The 23,995-nt window shown below is 38.2% G+C and overlaps 1 protein-coding gene across 2 annotated transcripts in view; it reads left to right on the forward strand.

Moving 5' to 3' along the window:
- The window catches only part of DAPL1 (death associated protein like 1), a 37,111-nt gene extending 13,397 nt beyond the window's left edge, over positions 1-23,714 (forward strand). Inside the window, exons 3-4 of one of the 2 annotated variants that reach the window (XM_072612060.1) lie at positions 13,241-13,301; positions 23,338-23,714. In XM_072612060.1, the coding sequence (XP_072468161.1) occupies positions 13,241-13,301; positions 23,338-23,454 (178 nt within the window). In that variant the 3' untranslated portion in view covers positions 23,455-23,714. The remainder of the gene's footprint in view (positions 1-13,240; positions 13,302-23,337) is intronic. The other variant, XM_072612061.1, reaches the window with a different exon arrangement.
- The last annotated feature ends 281 nt before the right edge of the window (positions 23,715-23,995 follow it).

The following is a 23,995-nucleotide window of genomic DNA, read 5'->3' on the forward strand; positions in this document are numbered from 1 at the left end:
CAGGTATGATAGTACTGGATCAGGGATGGAAATAGCCTCCTTAGAACAAAGGAGAAGAGAGCCGGCTAATAAGAAACTAGGCAGAGATACAACCTAGATGAAGAATCTAGGAAACTCTTGGTCTGTGATGTCAGCAGGACTGGGGGGAGAAGGGAAAGGGAACAAGCTTTTATTAAGCACCTACTATGTTCCAGGAGGAAACTGAGGCAGACAGAGGGTAAGTGTTTTGCTGAAGGACACACAGCTAGTAAGTTTCTGAGGCTGGATTTGAATTCAGGTCTTCCTGACTCCAGGCCCAGTTGCTGGGGCTGTCAGGGAGCTAGAAAGTGAAAAGGAGATTAGAAGGTGAGGTCATCTTCAAGTGGTGGCTCTCTTCCATCCCTTTGCTATGGGGCACTTTAAGTGCTGACATTGACACAATGCTCCAGTGTTTACAGCCACTTGTGGTGCTCTCAACAGCCCTGTGAGCTAGGTATAGGTAGTCCAGGTGTTATTGTTATCATTTTGCAAAGCCCCAGAGAGATTAAGTAATTTACTCCAACATCAAAGGGGGCAAGAACTGGGATTAAAACCTCTAACTCCCAGTCCACCTCTTCTTCATTGCCTGCATCCAAAGTTAACGCAATTCCCTCTATACTATTTTCAGATCACCTCTTAAAATATTGTCCTAAGCTTGATCTGCTTTTATAAGATGCTTTGGGGAACAAGACTCACAAATTTAAATGAATACTTTTTTGGTTTTACATTCACTACTCAATTATTTAGAAACTAATGGTCACTATATTTGGCATACCCAGAAGGCATTGAATTTGTTTTCCTGTTGCTGATTCTGCCACATCCTTAACACACTCACCACACTATGCCCAGAGCTAAGCAGAGGAAAATTGTTAGTTAATTCTGTACACAAACATCCAGAATAATTCTAAATACCATTTAAGGAAAGAGGGTTAGAGGGGAGGAATAGTGTGTTCAGCAATAATGAAACGCATAGACCTTGTTACTCCAGGAAGACATTATTATAGAAAATATTCAAGAAAGGTTTGATTAAATTTATGTATGATAGGTTGGTAATGGAGCACTAAAAGAAAGTCAAGTGTATTTAGGGTCCATCCTTAAGCCTCTTAGGTCAACTTCGTGGAGATTTAACACTGTCAGAGACAAAATATGGCATGGAATGGAACACTGGGTATGGCCTTTCTTGTTTTCTTTGGAAAAAAGAATATTTAAACCTACTCCTTCTAAAATTCTTGTTTACCTCCCAACCACTGTTCTATTTTATCTTGAAGAGGAGGAAATATGTTAAAGATTATTTTCCACATTCTTAAAATAAAGTACCTGTTTGCTTCATTAGTGATAGCTATTTAATAAGAGATAATAAAAGAAAAATAACAATAATATAGGGAAAAGAAGTAATTAAATTAAAACCTGTTTCAGTTGAAATCCCTCGTGTAAATATAGGACAAGCTAATTATGATAAGCTGTTCTTTTGTCCAGGCCTGGAGTCTGAGAATTAAAAGTTCAAGCCTTAGAGGATCTAAACATATAAAAGACCCTTTGAGATTAGCTAAGTTCTACAGCCTCATTGGGAGCTGAGAAAGCGAAAATACAGAGTTCAAATGGCTTGCCAAATAATAATTAGAAGAAGTAGGATTTGAATACAGGTCCTCTGATTTCAGAGCCAGTGTTCTTTCCCCTATGTTCACCTTATATAAGGTACTTAAGGTACTTAATAGTATCTTACATGGTGGACTTACTTTATGTAAGATGGTTATGGGAGTCCATTCTAACATAGTACTGGCTGATTATAGGATCTAGATAGGATCTCTGTGGTAACACCAGGCGACACACTAATGCTAGAAACTACTTCTGAGTCACACACTGTCAATCAGTGCTGGACTGCCAAGTAGGCACACCAGCACAAGTTCAAACAAGCTGAAGCTACTGATCCTAGGGTGATGTGCTTTACTGTTCTCTGAAAGCTTGCTAAGGGCTAAGACGGAACAGGAAGTATTAGCCTTTGAAGTTGCTCCCAATAGAAAATGAGAAATGGTGAGGGTCAGGATGCTCCAGCAGTTTGGGACCAGAAGCAGTGGTGTCTGGTATAAGAGTTGTTGGCCTGAACGACCAGAGTTGGAAAAATTTGCCCAGAGAAGAAGCAAAATTAGAGCCAGGGTAAAGAACAATCTGAAGATGGAGCAAAGAGACTTGGGCCAGGTTCAAGCTAAAGGGGATGAAAGCTAAAATCAACTGAGGTATCAGTTTGACAAAGGGTTGCTTCCATTTCCTGCATTCAGATTTTGTTAGATATGTGGAAGTATTTATGCCCAGCCATGTGAGGTCATCCCTCTAGAAAACTCTCAGCTAGACAATTCCCACTGCCACTGGCCACATGGCTCCTACCAGTGATAGCCATCCCTAAGCAGCAGTATCCAGCCAATGTCCACAGCAGCACACACACACACACACACACACACACACACACACACACACAGAAGTCCATCTGAGAGTACCCAGCTCACATGTAGGTGAGTGTGGCTACTGAGTTCACACTAGCCCCATCAAGGGATAGAGCCAGTGGTGGAGAACCCTCAGGCCTCTAGGATCTCAAGTACAGCCCTTTGACTGAATCCAAATTCCACAAATCCCCTTAATAAAAAGATTTGTTCTGTAAAACTTGGACTCAGTCAAAAGGACACATCAGAGGACCTAGAAGGTCACAAATGGCCTCAAGGCTGCAGATTCCCCACTCCTGGATAGAACAAAGACACAAGATGGCAGGCAGTCTTCTATGGTGTTGACTTTAATCTCCACAGATTTGTCCCATGAGTACAGATCTGGTTATCCAGTGGCAGATCTAGGAAGGGTCAGGTATCAGAGCTTGCAGATATCAAGGCATGCAGCATCAGCAAAGCTAATACAAAGTCTGTCAAGGGTCAGAGGCAAACAGTATGTCCCTATAACATACACACCAGGTTTCTAGCATATAGTCTGAGGAGGGGGAGGGGCAAGAGGCTTGTCTGTATCCTGTAGCAAAGTAGTTAGTAATGCCAGTCAGTTAAATTCAATAACTATTTAGTAAGTGTCTATGGTGCACCAAGTACTATGCTGATTGCTGGGGATACTAATACGGACATAAAATAGCCCCTGTCCTCAAAGAACTTACAGTCTAGTAAGAGAATCCAACATGTATATAGAAAGCAGTTAGCCAATCAATAAACATTTTTTAAGTACCACTGTACTAGAGATAAATAGATATAACAGATATACAAATTAAATGCAAACCATTTCAAGGGGGGTAGGAATCACATAGGAGGTGACTTCTGAGCTATGTTTTGTAGGAAACAAGAAATTATTAACAGAGATTAGAGGGGGACCACTTGTGCAAAGTCATATACACGGAATAGCTAGCCAGTCAGTTTGGCTAAAATGGAGAATACAGGAAGAGAATTCAAATTTAATGAGGCTGGAAGGGGAAGGGAGATTTTTTAGGTAGTTTCAAATGCCTGGTTGAGGAATTTTTAATTTATTTATTAGATTTATTAATTAATTTATTCGAGAGGCAACAGGTAGTCATTGAAAATTTTTTTAGTAGAAGGGAGACATATTTTTAAGAATATCAGTTTGATCAGATTGCACGCTCTCTTGGGGAGAGGGACAGGGAGGAAGGGACAGAAAGTTTTGAACTCAAAATCTTATGGAAGTGAATGCTGAAAACTAAAAATTAATTAATTAAAGAGAATTGCACACAAAAAGAAGAATATCAGTTTGACAGCTTTGTGTAGGATAGACTGGAGAGGAGAGAGGCTGGGAACAAGCAGAATGATTGGGGAAAGAGAAAGGAAGAGGAGAGAATAAGGTTTTATATGGCACCTACTATGTTCCATGTACAGTACTGTGTTTTTACAAATATTATCATGTTTATTCCTCACAACAAGGTAGATTCATTTATTATTCCTATTTTACAATTGAGGAAACTGAGGCAAACAGAGGTAAAGTGACTTGCCCAAGGTTGTACAACTAGCAAATGTTTGAGATTATATTTGAATTCAGATCTTCCTAACTCCAGATCCAGAGCTGTATCCCCTGTGCTATCTAGTTACTGTAAGAAGGTGGGAAGGACTGGGAAACTTATACTATTAATATACTATTAATCCCTGTGAAAGGTGATGGAAGCCTGTAGAGAGAAGGGATGGCTATGGCAGGTATTGTGAATGTAGAATTAAGAAAATTTGGCAACTGATTGGATTTAGGAGTTGAGAGATAGAAAGGAATGAAAGGATGGTCATGTCCACACAAGAAATACAGAAGTATGAAGGAGGGAGTAGGGCATTTTCAAAAAAAACATTTTGGACATATTGATTTTAAAATAAGACATGTAGTTGGCAACCTCCAGCAAAAGGTTCATAAGGTAGGACTGCAATTCAAGGGCATAATTAGGACTGGATATGTAGATTTAGCAGTTATCTACAAAGAGATGATCTTTGAAGTCCTGGGATCTAGTGAGATAACACACAGAGAGAATGTAGAGAGAGAAGAAAAAGTTCAAGATAGAACCTTGGAAGACAACCACACTTAGTGTTCAAGGAGATGAGGATCCAGCAAAGGAGACTAGAAATAAAAGGTCATAGAAATAAAAGGTCATACAAGTATCAGAAAAATCAAGAGAAAGAAAAGAGTCATGTAAGACAAAAGAAAACAATGAGGAAAGGAGTATCCAGGAGAAAGAAGTGGTCGACAGGCTCAAAAGTTACAGAGAGGTCAAGTAAAATTAAGACTGAGAAAAGATTATTGAGTTTATCAAGTAAGACATCTTTAGTATTCTCAGGTAGATCAGTATGAATCAGTTAATAGGGTTGGAATACAGATTGCAAGGTTTGGGAAATGAGTGGAAGTAAGGAAGTGAAGGCAATAAGTATAGACCACGCTTTCTAAAAGTTTGGTTGTGAAAGGGGAAAATAATTATCAGGCAATCATTTGAGGAGAAGCCAGGCTCATGTAAAGATTTTGGTTTTTTGGTTTGTTTTTTTTAAATAATGAGACACATCTGGGTGTATGTGTACCCATCATAGAAGGAGCTTTGGATGCAGAGAAATAGAAGGTGAAAGGACTGGGGCAAGCTGTTGGAAGAAACAGGAGAGAATAGGAAGAATATAGATGACAGGGTTAGCTTTGGCCAAAAGAAAGACCATTTCTTTATCAGAGACTAGAACAAAGAAGAGAATAGTGGTTAAATAACGGGGGTGAGGTGTAGAGTAGGGATAAACTAGGTCTTCTGCTGAGAGGGAGAAGGGAATATGAGAAATGAATATGAGAATATGAGAAATGAATATGAGAATATGAGAAATGAATATGAGAAGTCTGAGGACAGAAGGTTTGGAATAGCTAAAACTGGCCACAAAGCAAGATGGCCCAGCTGAGAGTAGATATGATAAAACGATGAGCTGATTGATTTAGAAAAACAAAGGAAGACTTAAATGAAATAATGAAGAGTGAAATGAGCACAACCGAGAGAACTTTATAAACTCTAACAGCAAGGACAGGAGGGCCTGCTGTACAGGTTCTTAGATCTGCTTTTCTAAAAGGAAAGCAACTTTTGAGGGGTCAACTATCACTTTAATCAAGCGCATGTATCATTCACTTAGTTCAGGGGAAAAAGTCAGCACCCTCAACTTCAGAGAAAATACAAACAGAGAAATAAAGACCAACCAACAGACAGGGCTTCCAACTGTCTGTCTGTGAGCAAGACATATACCACAGATCCACAGGCAGATCCAACTGCCTGAACATATATACATAGTTACCAGAGAGAAAGAAGCACCAACATCTGGGTTTTCAAAGCCTGGGTGCTCCCTAGGCTGCCCAGAGTCTCATCTGGCCAAACAAGCACTTCCAATGAGTAAACCCAAAGTAAAACCTCACCTCAGAGTATTAATACACTTTTCAGAGCCAGAGAGCATCACAACCCTTGAGAACCAGGGCCTCATCAGAAATGAGAAACTTACAAATTAGAAAAGGTGTGGGCTTCCTCTAATCAAGCTTCCCTTAATGGACAGACCCATCAGTGGATGGGGAAGATCTTTAACTCTCATTAGCATTACCACAATGACTATGCTATTCTGAGTGTTATAAATATTCAAATCAACTACAAAGGGCCTATGTAGGAAAATGCTATCCATCTCCAATGCACTGACAAATAGAAATATTCATAGAATGATTTTACATATATGTATATGTGTATGAGTATGTGTATGTTTATGGATATGGATAAATATATACATTCGGGTTTAATTGTAGCCTTCTTAAGGTGGGTTGGGGGAAAAATAAAATTAAATTAAAAGTGCACAACAGCAAACAAAAGAAAATCTAAAAGGAAGCACAGACCAACTAGTTTGCTTTGGAAACAACTTGTAGGACTTGCTACAAAGGTTTTCATGAAATGAAAATTTATTGTTTTATATTAAATCCCCTCATGTTCTGCTATGTATATAGAAATGTTCTTTTTTTTCTTTTTTTGTTTCATATTTAAGTTTAAAATGAATAAAAATGTTTTTAAAATAATTTTTTTTAAAGAAAGTAGATAAATTTGTAGTGAACTCAGCATGGTTTCATGATTTTCTCCGCATTCAACAGTATGTGTATAGGAGCACAAAAAGTAGATTGTAAGGGTGAAGTAAGGTCGGGGTTTGGCAGCATGTTGCTAACAATGGGAAGCCAGCAAGAATTTCAAGGGTAGCTGATCCATGACTGAATTGGTCAAACATGGGTCAAGATTTGGAAAGGAGGAACAGGGAAAGCCAGAATAGGGAAGAACAGGAAGGCTGGAGGAACTTGAGGTCAAGATGAACACAGAGAATGGGTTTAAGGAGAGTGTGACAGATGGGGAGAATAAGACATAGGAGATGGTGGTTAGAAAGGTATGGCAGAGTTCTCAGTCATGGAGGCAGAGCAGTTATAGATAATTGTCAAATCAAATACATAATCATCTCTATGTGTAGATGAATGAAGGTGGATTCATAGAAGTTGAGAAGGTTGGCCAAGATGCTTGAGAGGAAATCATTATTAAAATATTAAAATCTCCATTTATGAAAGCAAGACTTGGAGTGGGAAGGAAAACTGGCACCCAGGGTCTGAGTTCTTTGAGAAAAGAACTGGAGGTCAATAAATAACTGTGGGGCAGGGAATGGGACTGGGTGAAAATTTCATAAATTTTCATAAAATTTCATAAAAATGAGATAGACAAATAGTGATGAGGAGAAAGGAGTATGTCTGTTCTTCTTGACCCAGAAGGCATAAGAGAAGGAGCATCCAGTGCTGAGGGTGGCCAGAAAGCTAGGTTTCCATTAGCCCAAGAATATAGAAGGGTATAGTGAAGAGATCTAGGACAAAGGGAAGTTTGTTAAGAATGGAGCCGTGTTTCTGAAGGTCACAATGAAATGAATGGGCAGAGGGAAGGTATATATCATAGAGGAAAAGGGCTGAGACTACAGAGAGTGATGGAATTCAGCAGATATCGACTACGAATGCTGGAGATAAAGGGAGTCAGGAGTTTGCCTCTTTGCATGGGGAAACTGATATGTCGACAGAGGTCTTCAGATTCTGCCATCTCTTAATGTTCTGAGAATCAAGGGGATTATCAAGTGGTGTACAGAATAGACAATTCACTGTCAAAGTAAAAGTCAGCAAAACTGTGAGCTGGGCAAAAAACTCAACTCCATCTGCTACATTCAGTGAACTGGGACCTCTGCGGGCTAACCCAGCCTACTGATCCCCCAAATGGGCCACTACTCCAGGACTCTCTACCTCACCATTTACATCCTCCTAAATTCCAGGCAATTCAAAAGAAAAACTTCTAAGTAGCCACAACTGCATGAAAAAAATGATGTAAATTACAACTAATAAGAGAAGTGCAATTTGACACAACTCTGAGGTTTCAACTCATGCCCTGCAAATGGGCAAAAATGACAAAGATTGACAACAGTCAATGTTGGAAGGGATTTTGGAAGATGGGTGCATCAATATCTTGCTATGAAATGGTACAACCATTTTGGAAAGCAATTTAGAATTAAGCAAATAAACTGATCAAAATGTCTAAACCTTTTGAACCAGAGACCCCCTGACTGGACTTATACCCCAAGGAAGTCATTGATAAGAAAAAAGTCTCCACATCTTCCAAAATATTTATAGCAGCATTTTTTTGTGATAGCTAGGAGTTGAAAACAGAATAGATACTCATTATGTGGGGAATAGCTAAACAAATTGTGGCACATGAATGCAATGGAAAATTACTGTTATAAAAAATAGGTTGGTTAACTGTCCTTTGTTCTTGAAGAGGACCAAAATGACATCACTATGCTAGAGTCAAGTTGCAGTGTGTCCAGCTGTGGCTGAGCAGACTAGAAAGAGGTTGGAATACTCTACCACAGTTCAGGCACAAATAGTCCATGGGAACACAGGGTGAATTTTCTAAATTTGCACATCTTGCGGTTCTCTTGAGCTGTTTCAATTCTGCTTTGTTCATAGACAGCAGCACCTCTTCTGATTTCAAGCCTGCCATGCTAAGCAGTTCTATGCCAGCATCTCCCTTGTCACAAAATCAATTCCAAAGTCCTTAAGAGAGACCTTGAGAGGAACAATTAAGACATTAAGAAATAATATATGTGATGAATTCAAAGCAGCATGGAAAGATCTATATGAAAGAAACAGATGTAGAATAAAGGAAGTAGAGCAAAGAAAATGCTATGCACAGTGACTATAATTTAAATGGAAACAACACACCAGAAAATGTTTCTCAAATATATAGAGAACAGAGTCAAATTTAGAAGAATACAATTCTCGCTATAATTCTTCTATGCAACAAGACTAATGTGAAAATGTGCTTAATGGGAATGTACATGTAGAACCCATAAAAGATTGCATGCCATCTTGGGGAGGGAGAAAATTTAAAACTTATGGAAGTGAATGTTGAAAACTGAAAACAAATAAATTAATAAATTGGGGGGGGGGGAAGAGAATACAAATCATTCCCCAACTGATAAATGATCAAAGGATATGAACAGGCAGTTTTCAGGCAAAGAAATCAAAGCTATCTAAAGTCATATGAAAAAATGCACTAAATCACTATTGATTAGAGAAATGCAAATTGAAACAACTCTGAGGTATGTCATACCTAACAGACTGACTAATATGAAAGAAAAGGAAAATGATAAATGTTGGAAAGGATGTGGGAAAAGTGGAATACTCATGCACTGCTGGTGGAGTTGTGAACTGATCCAATCATTCTGGAGAGCAATTTAGAACAATGTCCAAAGGGCTATAAAACTATGCATACCCTTTGACCCAGAATGCCACTACTAGATCTGTATTCCAAAGAGATTTTTTAAAAGGGGGGGAAGGGAGTGAGAAAGGACCTATATGTATAAAAATATTTATAGTAGCTCTTTTTGTGGTGACAAAGAATTGGAAACTGAGGGGATATCCATCAACTGGGGAATGACTGAACAGGTTGTTATATGTGATTGTAATGGAATACTATTGTGCTATGAGAAATGACAAGCAGGATGATTTCAGAAAGAGCTGAAAAGATTTACATGAAGTGATGCAAAGTGAAGTGAGCAGAACCAGGAGAACCTTGTACACAGTAATATTGCACAATGATCAGTTCTGATGACTTAGCTATTCTTAGCAATACAATGATCCAAGATGATTCCAAAGGTCTCATGATGAAAAAATGGTATCCACCTCCATAGAAAGAATTTATGGAGTCTGAATCCAGACTGAAACATACTATCTTTCACTTTTTTGTGGTGTTTTTTGGGGGGTCTGTGGTTGTTATTGTTGTTTTTTACAACATGACTAATATGGATATACGTCTTACATAATTACATATGTATAACCTATATCAAATTGCTTATCTGAGGAGGAGAGGAAGAAGAGAAGGAGAGAATTTGGAACTCAATTTAAAAAAATGATTGTCATAAATTATTTTTATATGCAATTGTGAAAAACATTTAATTTTCTTTTTAAAAAAGTACAAATGGGACATAAACGAAGAGATACGAGAAGACATCCCCAGCCTACCCTTTTTCTGTAGGTGGGAGATCCACAGGTGTTACACATGTCAGTGTTTCCATCAGTTGTGTTGACCTTTTTTTTCTCTCAAAAAAACAAACCCAATCCCCTGTTTGTTACATGTGATGGTTCTTGGCGAATGAAGACAGGGAGAGATACCTGGGATACTATGGGAATGTAAGAAACAGAAAACATCCACTAAATTTTTTTAAATAAATTAATAAATTCCAGGCAACTGAGTCAGTCAAAAGAGAGACCAAAACCCCTGGTTTGAGCCTAACCAGACAAAATCAGGACAAAATCTGAAACTGTTGACACTCAGCAGTGCAAACTCATTGTTCTTGTCTAGTCCTGCTGGAACTTTGCCTAGGTATCCTTCCATTCTGGTGACCCAAATGCAGCACAAACATTTCCTTATTTTTCTTTATTGACTCTCCTGTTGACCCTGGCTTTATTTTTGGCACCTCCCTTATTTGTTCTCAAGCTTATCTCACTGGTACCTCCTTCAGAATGGCTAGAAGCTTTGATTTCTGTGGATTTTGGTCCTTACCCAAGGGCTGAGGCTGCTCTGATAATTGAAGAGATTTTAACTAATCCAAAAGAAGGAAATATTTCTCTCTCTTTGAAATCTCTGTAAAAAACATAAACAGTACTTACATATACCTAAATAATCATTTTGTATGTTCACAGGTACCTCACACTCCCCTTTGCTGATTAGTAAACTGTATCATAGATTCAGATTTGGAAAAGACCTTAGAGGTGATTTAGTCTATCCCTCCTCCCCTCATTTTTACAGGAAAGGAAACTGAGTCCTAGAGAGAGTAAGTGACTTATCCAAGGTCACACATGTAGTAAACATCAGAAGTAAGATCTGAACCTAGATCCCCTCACTCCAAAGCCAGTGCTCATTCTACTACATTACGCTGTATCAGGGGCAGCTAGGTGGCCCCATAGTGCATAGAGTGCCAGGCCTGAAGTTAGGAGGACTCATCTTTCTGAGTTCAAATCCAGCCTCAGACCCTTAAGTGACCCTGGACAAGTCACTTAATGCTGCTTGTCTCAGTTTCCTCATCTGGAAAATGAGCTGGAGAAGGAAGTAGCAAACCACTCCAGCAGGTTTGCCAAGAAAACCCCAAATGAGATCACAAAGTATGGGACACAACTGAATGACAACATGATGACTAGAAACTGCCTATTATAAACCCATAATTATAGACATTTTCTTTATTTGCTCTTTCTTTTGTTGTCCGGTTATAGTTAATATGTGAAATTTTTTGGAAAAATCTGTTATTTCCCCAAGATTTTTAAAACTTAATATGTCTTTTCTCAAATTCCTTTTTTTTTTAGTTTTATATTTACTGTAGTTTATCTGGCTTATAGCCAGTTTCATTGTTTAATTTTCTGAATCCATATTTTCTTTTTATAATTTTGTAAGACTTTATTATGACCTAAAAACAAAAATATATTATTGTATTAACAGTATTAGCTTATTTTTAATCTTTCAATCTTAAGATATACATTTTAAATGCTTAAAAATATACATAATTTTTTAAAAGTATGTTTTCCTTTTTCTAAATGTTGGAACATATATGTGTACATATGTATATGTGTATATATTTATATGTGTGTGTATATATGTATATAACTTTTTTCTCTATGATACCAGGTTGCATCTAGGTAGTTAGGCAGTGCAGTACATAGAGTGCTAAAATTGGAGTCAGGAAGACCTGAAGTTGAATATAGCCTCAGAAACTCAATAGCTGTATGACTCTGAGTAAGTTGACTAACTCCTCAGGATCTCAGTTTCCTTATCTGCAAAATGGGAGTAATAATAGGGCCAACTTTCCAGGACTATTTGAGGATCAAATGAGATAATCATACATAAAGTATTTTGCCAACCTTAAATCACTAAAAATTTCTGTTATTTTTATTGTCCTCTTGTAAGACAAGCCTTGGGTCTATGCAGGTAAATGTTTGACAATTTGCTCTCTGCAAAAAAAACCAAAAATAGATAGATAGATAGTAGACATAACACACCTTTAAATTAATATGCCTTATTAACATTTTCTCCATCACTTTCAATAATCAATCAATAAATTTGTAGTATTTGCCAGATTACAAAATATGAATGCTCACACTGGAAATTTAACAATCAGCTCAGTTGCAGCTGACTCCAACAGGCTCCTGCATAGGCTCAGAAATCTCAGTGCCTAGGGAACCCCCTGCAGTCTGAAGACTCCCCTGTTCTCAGTGTCCAGATGGTTCCTTTCTCTGGGCCAAAGGAAAATGAAGGCACAATATTAATACTGACATGCTACAGAAATATTGAAATGAGAAAGAAAATGGTAACTGAAATCTACTTTACCAGCTTAACTACAGGAATAATGATTATTAACAAGCAGGAATTGGTCGGGAAGCAACACGTCAGTCGCTCACCACTTATAGATCTACTTTTGCTTCTAGAATGAATGTATTTAATCACTCCACCACAGCATTTTCGTGTGTGAGCAACTCATCACATTTTCTAGGAAGATTGCCTTTTAAAAAAAAATGGAGTGCTTCAGAGTAAATAAATAACTGAATATAATAAATTGTTGTCTTTAATCCTAGGGACTGGGCTAACAAATATGAGCCCTTCAGATGCCAAATGCATGGTCTCCCTCAGGAAATTGTGCTGTCAGGTCACACTCCGATGTGATATGACAAACTACCCTATAGCCCAAGAGTCTGCCTACAAAATTTGGCCAGTTACCTGGCTGCCAACATCCAGAATCTTGCAGCAATGCAAAGAAGGAAGGAAATGAGTATTTATACAGCACTTACTATGTGCCAGACATGGTGCTAAGAACTTTACAAATACTATCTCATCTGATCCTCGCAACAAGATAGGTGAAATTATTATCCCCATTTATACAGTCGAGGAAACCGAGGCAGTTAGAGGTTAAGTGACTTGCCTAGGGTCAAACAGCTAGTCTGAGTCAGAATTTGAACTCAAGTCCTCTTGACTCCAGGGCCAGTGCTCCCTGCACTGCACCAGAAAGGCATGAAAAACAGAAAGTTGTATCAGAAAAGCCAAAACAGAAAATGCAGTCCACATATCATATATGAATGTTTGAGAGTGGGAAGGAAGAAGGCAGAAATCTCACATGATCTTTCTTTTCTGTCTTTACAGTGCTCTTGCCAATGTTGCTAAAATGCAAAGTATGGTTATATTGAATGATACTCTAGAGAAGGTAAGTGTGGGTGAGGGATATACACAGAGACACCAAAACATTTACCTCAGAGCTATATAACTAGAATGGGACATTGAGGACTTTTCCCCAGGCCATCAGAAATTAGAGGGAGCCTATAGCATGTATAATCCTTCAGCATCTAGAAACAACTGAGTTTAGCATCTACTTAGTAAGACAGTTAAAATTGAGAACTGCCATATGGTCCTTATACTGTCCATTAGTTGCACCTCAGGTAAGCTCCAACTTGGGCTTCCTTTCTCCATCCATTGGCACTTGTGTTCCAAGGATTCTTCTCTCCCTCTCCTGAATTTGTGTTCAAATAAACAAACAAAACTGTTGATTTGAAGTATGTTTTGCACTGTCTCCCAACACCAAAACTGATAGCCACGTCTAACAAAGAAATCAGCTCTTGAAAAAGAAGTCATTTTCTATCAATGACAATGGAGCACAGAGTGGTTTGGCTAAGAGAGATCACTTTTCAAGGCAATGTTCCTAAAGTGGATATTTAATAAATCCCTTTGAAAATAGAACGGAAAGCAAAAGCAAAAAATCATGGAGCAGAACTCATAAAACTGTCTCTTTACAACCCAAATTCATTCCTAAGAATATTAGGCTTTTTTAATAGAAAGAAAGAGAAAGTAGATTCTTTGCCTCATAGAAATCAAGCAATTTTTTTCTCCTGATCTTCTTGGCGACACAAACTGCTTTCCAGGTTCACTGAAGAAAGGAAAATCTGAGTTGAGGATTGAGGATAGGATGAGATTTGGGGATTTGGATTGGGGGGAGTGACCCAGTGCAGGGGGATTTAAGACTTGAACAATGGTTTTATTTTGATATCCTGTAGCTCCTCCAAGGACCCTCACAAACGCTTACTGGGCAAAATTAGTCTTACATGGACAGCTAAGCGGCACAGAGGATAGAGAGGCTGGGCTTGGAATCAACCAACACCTGAGTTCAAATGTAGCCTCATATACTCGCTAGCTGTGTGACTCCGGGCAAGTCATTTAACCTGTTTGCCTCAGTTTCCTCCACTGAAGAAATGGGATAATAATATTACCTACCTCTCAAGGTTGCTGTGATGATCAGATGGGATAATAATTGTAAAACTCTTAGCACAAATTCCTGGCGTAAGTTCTATGTAAATGTTAACTAGTTTTAAAATTTTCAGATGTTGGTGATAAGTGTTCCTCACCACACTTCTGCAAAGTATTTAGACACTGAAAGTAAGAAGTTGTTATTTAAACACGTCCAACTCTTTGTGACCCCATTTGCGGTTTTCTTGGCAAAGATACTGGAATGGTTTTGTTCTCCAACTCACATTCCAGATGAGGAAACTGAGGCAAACAGGGTTAAGTGACATGCCTAAGGTCACACAGCTCATGTCTGATTTGAACTCAGGTCTTCCTAGTTCCAGGCCCAGAGCTTTATCCACTACACCACCTAGCTGCCTTAAAAGTAAGAAGATTGAAGGGCTGTGGTGCAACCCTGTGGTGCAACAATTCTGGTTCTTCCACTTACTATGGTGTCATTATGACCTCTCTAATGAGAGAGTTGGTCTTCTCAGGGCCCTTCTTGTTCTAAATTTCTAATTCTACATAACTGCTTTCCAGATGTTAATGATTTACTTCTCCTCATGTTCTTACATTTATCATCAATGCAACAAGCATTTATTAAGCACCTACTATGTGCCGAGTGGGCAGAGACTGAGGAAGACTTCTCAAGTTTATCACAAGGAAGACCTATAGTAACTGTTCTCCTTGATTGTTAAGAGCACTATGGTCTCCATGAACCAGTATCAGCAGACCTAAACCGGAGGTCTGCAAGATATTACTGTTAAATGGAATGAAATGAGCCTCTACTGCTCCATCTCCCTCATCCCCTCCATAACACTTGTCTATTTATTGGCTATAATTTCTGGGTCTGTTCAGCTGTTTTGTTCCGGGTTTTGTGATTTTTTTTTTCCTGTATCAGTAAAATGAAAATGTGCTAACACCATCTGGAATATTAAAAGGAGAAAAACATAGGCTCTGGATACAAAGAACAGCCTTCCAATTTTGACAACTCATTCAGATCTCTCAAATAGAACTCTAGAATTTCTAAGCTGTGGCTGTCCTCACAGGTCATCTGGTGCAACCCGAACCTGATCAGGGGATCTCTCTTGTAACAAAGAGAGGCATGGTGATTGGTCATCAAGTACCCGACCCCTTTTGGGGTTGTAATATCATCCATTCAATTTTTGGGCAAGTCCAAGTGTGAGCAAGTATATCTTTGTATCAAATGGAAATCTGCCTCTCAGCAATTTCCACCCATTGTTTCTGGTCCTGCTCTCTGGAGCAAAACAAGCCGACTCCCTCTTCTGCACCACAGCCCTTCAAATATTTTAAGACAGCAATTACTCTTATTTGCCATGTCAGACATTCCTCATTCTTTTCCCACAGCCCGATTTCACAGGTCCTGCCTAAGCAGCATAGCCTTTATTTCCTCTTCCAATCCCACTTTCTTTTCCCTGTTCACTGACTGCCTTTTCATCATGGTGCCATGAATTCAGTGTTGGAAAGTCAAGAAAACCTATATTCAAACCCTGCCTCTGAAACTAACTAGCTGTGTGACCAAGACATAGCCATTTAAACTTTCTAAGTCTTAATTTCTTCATCTGTAAAATAAGGATAATAATTTCTATAATACATAGTGTTCTCTTCAAAACTCAAATTAGATAATGTATGCAAAGCAGCTGAACATTTATTAAATAATCAAACATTTATTAAGCACTTACTTCTAAGTGCCAGGAATACAAACACAAGAAGGAAGTCCCTGCTCTCAAGGAGTTTAGATTCTAATGGGAGAAGACAACCATAAAAGGCTTTTATCCATTTATTTGTTCAGTCACTTCCATTTGTGTCTGTCTACCTCTTCCTGACCCCATTTGGGGTTTTCTTGGCAGAGTTACTCGTATGGTTTGCCATTTCCTTCTCCAGCTCATTTCACAGATGAAAAAATTGAGGCAAACAGAATTAAGTGACTTGCCCAGGGTCACACTGCTAGCCGGTGTTCAGACACTGAATTGGCCAAGTTTTAACTCAGGAAGAAGAGTCTTTCTGACTCCAGGGGTGACACTCTATCTGTACAAGGCTGCCTTTATCAACCTCTAGAACTACTATTACTAGCCTTTCCGCCTTGATTGTCCTTTAATGTACTCAGAGAAAGGCAATCCAGATCAGTGAGTTGTATTTCTGATCATTGTGAAGATTATTCCTTTTCTGATGCTTTACTTTCTTCTAGCCCTAGTCCTGGTGCACATGCTCCTTTGCATGTTTACTTTAGGACCTAACTCTAAGGCATCATTTTTCAAGTTTTGTTTCACAGAATCCCAAGATTCTAGGAGTTCCTGGGAAGAAGGAATGAGAATCATCGTAAACATGTTTAATCTCTATCTACTCAATCATACCAGCCTCACTCCAAAATTCACCTAAGACTTTAAATTTGTGAGGAATGACATGCAAAACAATCAATAGATTTCTGCCAAGAGGGTGGAATTACATCACATTAAAATAAGCCCTCACATGCTGACCCAATGACTGACCTTACCTCACTCACTGCAGGCCTATTCATTTTACAAAGGACAAAAGGCAAAATGGCTCCTTCTAAATTTTTTTTGTTTAATTGGGGGGTGGGAAGGGTTTTGTTTGTTTTTGGCGGAATTTAAAACAATGACATTCAAATTTACAAATTAAAATGTCACAAGTTTATGGATTTAAACTTATGAGAAGTAGCTCCACTTCCATCGTAAGCACAAACAAATTCAAATTGTTTTCAAAAGATGCGCAACCAAAATGCTTGCTTAAAATATTGCTTATTTCTGAGACACTTGATGTACTTTATTATTATATCTACTGTGTTGTTTCCCAAAGTCTTTCCACACCATGATCCTGTCAGATAGTACAAGTATTTTATAAATGAGGAAGCTGAGTCTCTGGTAAAGCAGCTTGCTCTTAGTAGATCTACTTAGGTCACCTAAGTAGTAAGTGGCAGAATCTGGATTCCAACCCATGGCCTTTGATTGTGTGAAGCATTCTTTCTACTACCCCTTGCTGTATAGACTTTACAGACCTTATATCACCTTTTCACAGATTTATTCAGTACATCCCTAGAGGATGAGGGTGAAGTAGATTCACTACCACCTCTTGTAGTAGGGCACAACTAGTACCATGAGGTGAGGAAGCCAGACCTACTTCATGCCTCTAATAATTAGATGGCATGACCTTATGTCCCAGCCTTTAGAGTTAGCGATATCTTTACATCTGGACAGCTAGGTGGTACAATAGGTAGAATGTCAGGCTTGGAATTAGGAAGATTCATGTTTGTAAGTTCAAATCTGATTTTAGACGCTAGCTGTGTGACCCTAGACAAGTCATTTAACCCTGTTGGCCTCGGTTTCCTCATCTGTAAAGTGAGTTGGAGAAGGAAATGGCAAACCACTACAGTATGTTTGCCAAGAAAATCCAAATGGAGTCACGAAAAGTCAGACACAACTGAAAAACGACTGAACAACAATGATGACATATCTCTTTAGAAAAAGAGTGTATGACTAGACTAGAAATCAAATCCATCTCCCTCACTTACTAGTATGATAGGTGGCACATCTAGGCTGTGTTTGGAGTCAAAAAGACGAGTTCAAATACAGCCTTAGATGTTGATTCCGAGTAAGACATTTATCTTCTATCTGCCTCAGTTTCTTCATTGCTAAAAATGAGGATAATAGCACCTTCCTCACAGAGTAGCTGCAAGGATCAAATGAGATAATATTTGTCATGTGCTTTGCAATCCTTAAAACATGATAGAAATGCTAGCCATTATTGTTCTGACTTGAAGGACTCATCTAGTTCTCTGGTCTTCCTCTATTAAAGAAAATAAAAACATGAATCAGATTTTGAGTATAATAATACCTGATTTATTAACTGAATAGTTTGTTTGTGATTGACAGGAGCAATTAGGCACAGTGGAAAGAATATTGTTTCTAGAAGGCATGGGTTCAAATCTCACCCTTGATGCTTACCACTTCTGTGACCTTGGGCAGGTCATTTAATCTCCATGAGTTTTTCACCTCTGTAAAATGAAGGGACCCCAAAGTTTCCTCTAGATCCATGACCCTAAATAATCCACTTTGAAATTAAATGTGCTATATATTTAATATTATATTGTTTGCCTTCTCAACGGGTAGGGGAGAGAATTCAGAACTCAAAAAACTTTTTTTAAAAAGAATGTTAAAAATAAATAACAAATTTATTTTTTTTAGAAAAGAAAGAAAATGTGTTAGATAAATTCTCGGCATACATAGAGTTTTGGGTAGAATTGAGGTTAAAGTTGTGCCCATTTTCCAAGTTACCAGAAAGGTCAGTGAGTCCTTTGTGAAATGGAATTGGCAAAGGAAGGCACTCAAGAGAAAGCTTTCAGCTCTTTTATAGATGAGGATCCTGTCATGGGAGTATCTTTGAGTTTCACTGACTCTGTCTGGATGTTTTGTTGTAAGCACTTTGCTTAACCGTGTGTGGAAATTAAAGTGCCAACAGTAGACTTTGAAGTTAACATCCTGTAAAGATGAATGGGAAGAAATAGCTGTCTGGTACTATCATCCAAATGTGGGCTCTAAAGGAGAGAACCGCACTGGCCTCCACACCTCAAAAGCAGCATTCATAACCAATACCAGGAAGGCTTTTACTCTTTTCGATTTTCTCTTTTAAATAGGCTAGTTAGAACCAGAGAGCCTACTCGGCAGAGTAGATGGAAGACTGACCTTGGAGGCAGAAAATCTGAGTTCAAGTGCTACCCCTCAACAATGTAGTCTCTTGGTAACTAAGATAACTAAGACCATTCCTTACAAAAGGGTTACTGAGCTATGTTTCTGGAGGGAGGTGCCTTACTGGGAATTGTCTACATGGGTAAAATCATGGGTCACCACCTCACTCCCCTAAAACATGACCAAACTAGTTAGGTCAACAATTCATATTTTTCTAACACTTTGAAACTTACAAAGGTCTTTTTCTCCCTAAAACCCTGTGAGTTGGAGGATATGGGGGTTGTTGATTTTGTTTTGTTTCTTTCTAGCCCTAAATTTCTTTGTTGGAGGGTGCTTACCATGAGAAAACCCCCCTCCCACTGCAGATTCCACAGGTGACTTGCAGTTTAGTCTTAGAGTTCCTAAGAGCACGGAGACAGAATGTATCAGAGTTAAACTTGAAACTAGGTCCATCTAGCTCTGAGACTGCCTCTCAGAGTCTGAAACCATGAATTGTAAAGCTCTCTACTAAGGTGTTTAAGACTATTAAGCACCAACTGCAGACCTACTATGATTTTTTTAAAATTTTCTATTGATTTACTTAGAAATTTCAAGACTGTTGCCTCTTACTATAGAGGCTGAATGGTGTCTATTTAGTTCCTTTGTCATGGGGAGCCAAAAGTATATCTCTGCCATATAAATTTGGCCACCAAAATCAAAATTGTCTTACCCTAAGCCTGGGAAGGGAAGGGAAAAAAAGCTCAATTGCCAATAATGTTTTTATTCTGCAAGGGGTGATAATGAAAAATTCAGAGTTCTCACAAGGTTAGATGCCAAACACCAGCTAAAAAACAACACATCCTGCCTACACACACACACACACCACACACACACACACACACACACACACACACACCCTCTTTCTCTGTGATTTATGTGTTTGTAAATTCTCTGTACTTATTGTTAGGTCAACCTTTAATTCTGCCAACACATTTGTAGGTCACTTTAATTTTTTTAAATCTTTTTCGAACTTTTTTATTTTTTAATTATCAGGTTGTTTTTTTTCTCCCTCCACTCTCCACTTGTACTGAAAAAAGTGGGAAGAAAAAGACCCTTGTAACAAATGTGCATAGTCAAGCAAAACAAATCCTCATATTGGTCACATCCAAAACCTCATGTCTCATCCTTCTTCTTGAATCATCTCTATGTCAGGAGGTCGTTAGCATGTTTCAACTTTTGTCCTCTGGAGTTGTGGTTAATTATTACATTGACTAGGGTTCTTAAACCTTTCAAAGTTAGTTTTTTCTTTAAACATTGTTATTCATGTTTCTCTTTCTCCTGGTTCTGCTCACTTCATTCTGCATCATATCATATAAGTTTTCCAATGCTTCTCTGAATCTATTCCTTTTATTGTTTACTACTTCATAATAGCTTTCTTAATTTATATTCCATTTAGTTCTAGCCTGAGCTTCTTCTTAGACTCCACCAAGCAATTCCAAGGTGGAGACGAGGTGGGAAACAGCACAGAGAACACTGAAGACTGCTGTCCCCCTTCCAGTGAAGATCTGGCATTAAAAATCCTTCAGCTTAGCAAACCTGCTCAGGATTATTAAACTATTTTCCTGACTGAAGCTATTTCCACTTCCTTCTGAGTCCTAATGATGTTTTTTCTTTTTCCAAACTCTATCAAGTCAAGTTGTTGTCTTGACAGAGATGCAAGGAAACTGACTCAGACTCCTGGCTGTTACATTGAGCAACCTCCGCACTAGATAAAGGGGTAGAATAATGTTATAATAACATTTCCTTAGCTACTTAACTATCCCTACCAGTTTACAGGCTTCCCAAATATCACTGGGGCTTAATAAATGGAAAACCATGATTATGATGATATTAAGCAATATGTGCTTCCAACTCGTGTTTTTTCCCTTTCTTTCCTTCTTTGTTTTTCCACCTCTCAGCTCTCACCTCCTTTCCCCTCTTCCAACTCCACAATTAAATATAATATTACCTGTGATCCTTTTTCCTTTCTAGTCCTTGCATGTTGCACCACCTCCCCTCTGGCTAAGTGCCCAGTTTTTAGTTACATAAGTGTGGTTTGGGGTTTGTTTGTTTTAATAATAATTTTGTTAACCTCAAGTTGGACCTTGGCAGTCTTGTGATAGGGAGTCAGCCTCAGAATCAGGAAGACATGGGATCAAATCTGGCATTGGCTGTCTGACCGTGGCCAAGTTACTTAACCTCTCAGGCAATTCTCTAAGGCTATTACTTATTGTGGAATAGATAATCTATCTTAGAAAAAGGAGTTTTCATACCTGGAAATCCTTAAGCTGATGAGGTCACAGATCTGGACCAAAATATTAAGCTGAACCTTAAGATTCTGATGAATTGTCTCCCTGTTTATAACTCCTTGAACCTAACATAAAATTAATCCAAAAGGGGTTTCTGATAGCAGAGATGCCATTCTGCCTAGCTACTGAGCAGACCAAAGCAGGTGACTTCTAAAGGTTACTCTAAGTGTCTGGTATTTCATTACTATTCTGATAATAATCGATCCCAACTGGAATAATGAAAATGCTAGTCTTAATTATTTTTCTCTTAAGGAGACCAAGAAGACCTAAAAATTCACAACCTTTCCCATAGCTGCATTAAAACCATTCTGCTGACATTCAGCAAGGACTTGTCCTTTGGGTTTCATTTGTTAAGAATGGGAGGAAACTATTTTTTTTCCTGAGTGGAGTTCCCAGGATAGAGAACTCTCTGTGCCAAGAACCAAAAACAAAAACATTCACTAGGAGATAGGATAGCCATATGTTTGCAATGACTTTGAATGGCCCAAAATATACCAGGCAACTTCTCATGGTTTAGTTCCAAAGCATTTTAATAATGAGAGTCAAAAAGGATAGTTTTTTTTCCCTTCCTCTTTGACTTGGAATTCTCTAATGAAAGTTACTATAGAAATTTCCCAAGATTTAAAGAATGTCTTACTTTCTGGGAGAAAGTATTTTATTTATGGTGCTTGGAATACTAGAACTGAAAGGAGAGCTGAGCATTGACCCAAGTTCTCTAGGCTATAAGAAGAAAGGGGTAGACTAAGTAACCTTTAAGGTTCTTTCCAAATCCAGTGATCATAGATCTAGCTAGGAGGATCTCAACAGCTATCTAGTACAAACCCTTCTTTTTACAGATGAGAAAACTGAGGCCATTGGGGTTAAGTGATTGTACAAAGTGCCATAAAAAGCAAGTATCCAAAGATGGGATTTGAATCCAGGTCACTTGACCCCAGGTCTGGTGCTCTTACCACCATACCATATTGCCGCTTGATAAATAGCTCTTATACTCCCTTAATTCTAGAGAAAATTTCATCTAATCTTGAAGTATTCTCAAAGTGTGCTCCAGGATCCCCTGGAGGTCTCTGGGACCCTTTCAGGAGGTCAAAATTGTTTTCATAATAATACTAAGATATTTAATTTGTAATGTGATAAATATCAATGCATATAAACCCACAAAAATAAAAAGCTTTTAAGGTGATCCTCCATCATTTTTAAGAGTATAAAGGGATCAGAAGCCCAAGAAGTTGGAGAACTGATCTAAATTATTTAGCACCATTGATGCCTATTTTTAAAGATGAAAATTCTGTAACATCTCTTAGTTGATCCAGAGTTGAATTTCCTCCTGCGAAGTAGTTCTTTATCCTAAATTTGTTACTACCATTAAAGCTCATTTCCTCTAGTTCTTTCTCTATTCAAGATGGCCACCAAACTTCTTATGGTTATTTTCTCTATAGTTGTTATTAAATTATCCTTTGACTTCCTCTTCATTAACTATATAACCTAGAATATCTCAACCTTTCTTCAGAGATCCTAACCATTCTGATTTTTCTTCTCAGAATGCTTTTGCATTTTCACATCCCTTTTCAAAGATAAAGACTCACAGCCACAGTTACTACAATCATGTTTTTTAATGTTACAAGTGACTCATTTCTGTCATGATTAGTCATCTGTGTCTTTAAGAAAAGTAGCATGAGGTGAAGGTCATGGGGAAGACCCAGACTTATACATTTGCTAGTTCTTGTAAGGAGGATGGGCTCAAGGAAAAATTACTGAGAATGCAGCCAAGCTCAACAGAGCTGGTTCACGTGATCTGATGGCTTTCTACTGTTTTAACATTTTGTAGTCAAAAAAGTTTTCTCCCAAGACTAAGGTAGAGAAAACCTCAGTAATGATCGTTCTTTCATTTCACTTTTCTTTTGTTCCTACCTTATAGATCAGTCACAAATTTCCCTCTGCAGTCCAAGTGGCTCATCAGAAGCCGAGACCTGGCCTGGAAAAGACTGTCCCACCAAAAAGGATTTATATTATTCAACAGCCTCGAAAATACTGAGCTGTGAAGTAAAATACAGCTGTCTCTCTGACAACATGGAGCATTTGTACCCAAAGCCTACAGGTATCTCATTCTAAAAAAGGAACAAAATTTTCCACAGATTTAAGCATACACATTTGGTAAAGAAAGTGGTTTTCTGGAATTTCCCTTTTGACTTTGGACAACAAGTATTTTTGAATGTAAATCCAGTGCTTTTCTGTGTTTTGGCTTACGTTGTAGTTTTGTACTCTAATAAAACTTTTCCCACTGTTATCTTATAATACGTGATTATGTCATTTTTGCAACAACAATTGTAAAAAAACAAAACCTCTTCCATGGCCAACTTCATCTTCCAAGGCAGGATGTTCTTTTCCTAACATTCTTTTTCACCGATTAAGGGACTGCACAGAAATTGACAGAAGGAAGTTAAAAGGTAAGGTAGATTATGCTTTCCAAAATATAAAATGTTTCACAAATATACAAAGTATTATTGTTATTACAGCCATTCTCAATTGCTCAAGTTAATGAGAGAGATCTTTCCAGTTTCCCAAACAGATATATC

This window comes from Notamacropus eugenii, chromosome 5 (assembly GCF_028372415.1).
Source record: "Notamacropus eugenii isolate mMacEug1 chromosome 5, mMacEug1.pri_v2, whole genome shotgun sequence".
NCBI classification, from domain to species: Eukaryota; Metazoa; Chordata; class Mammalia; order Diprotodontia; family Macropodidae; genus Notamacropus; species Notamacropus eugenii.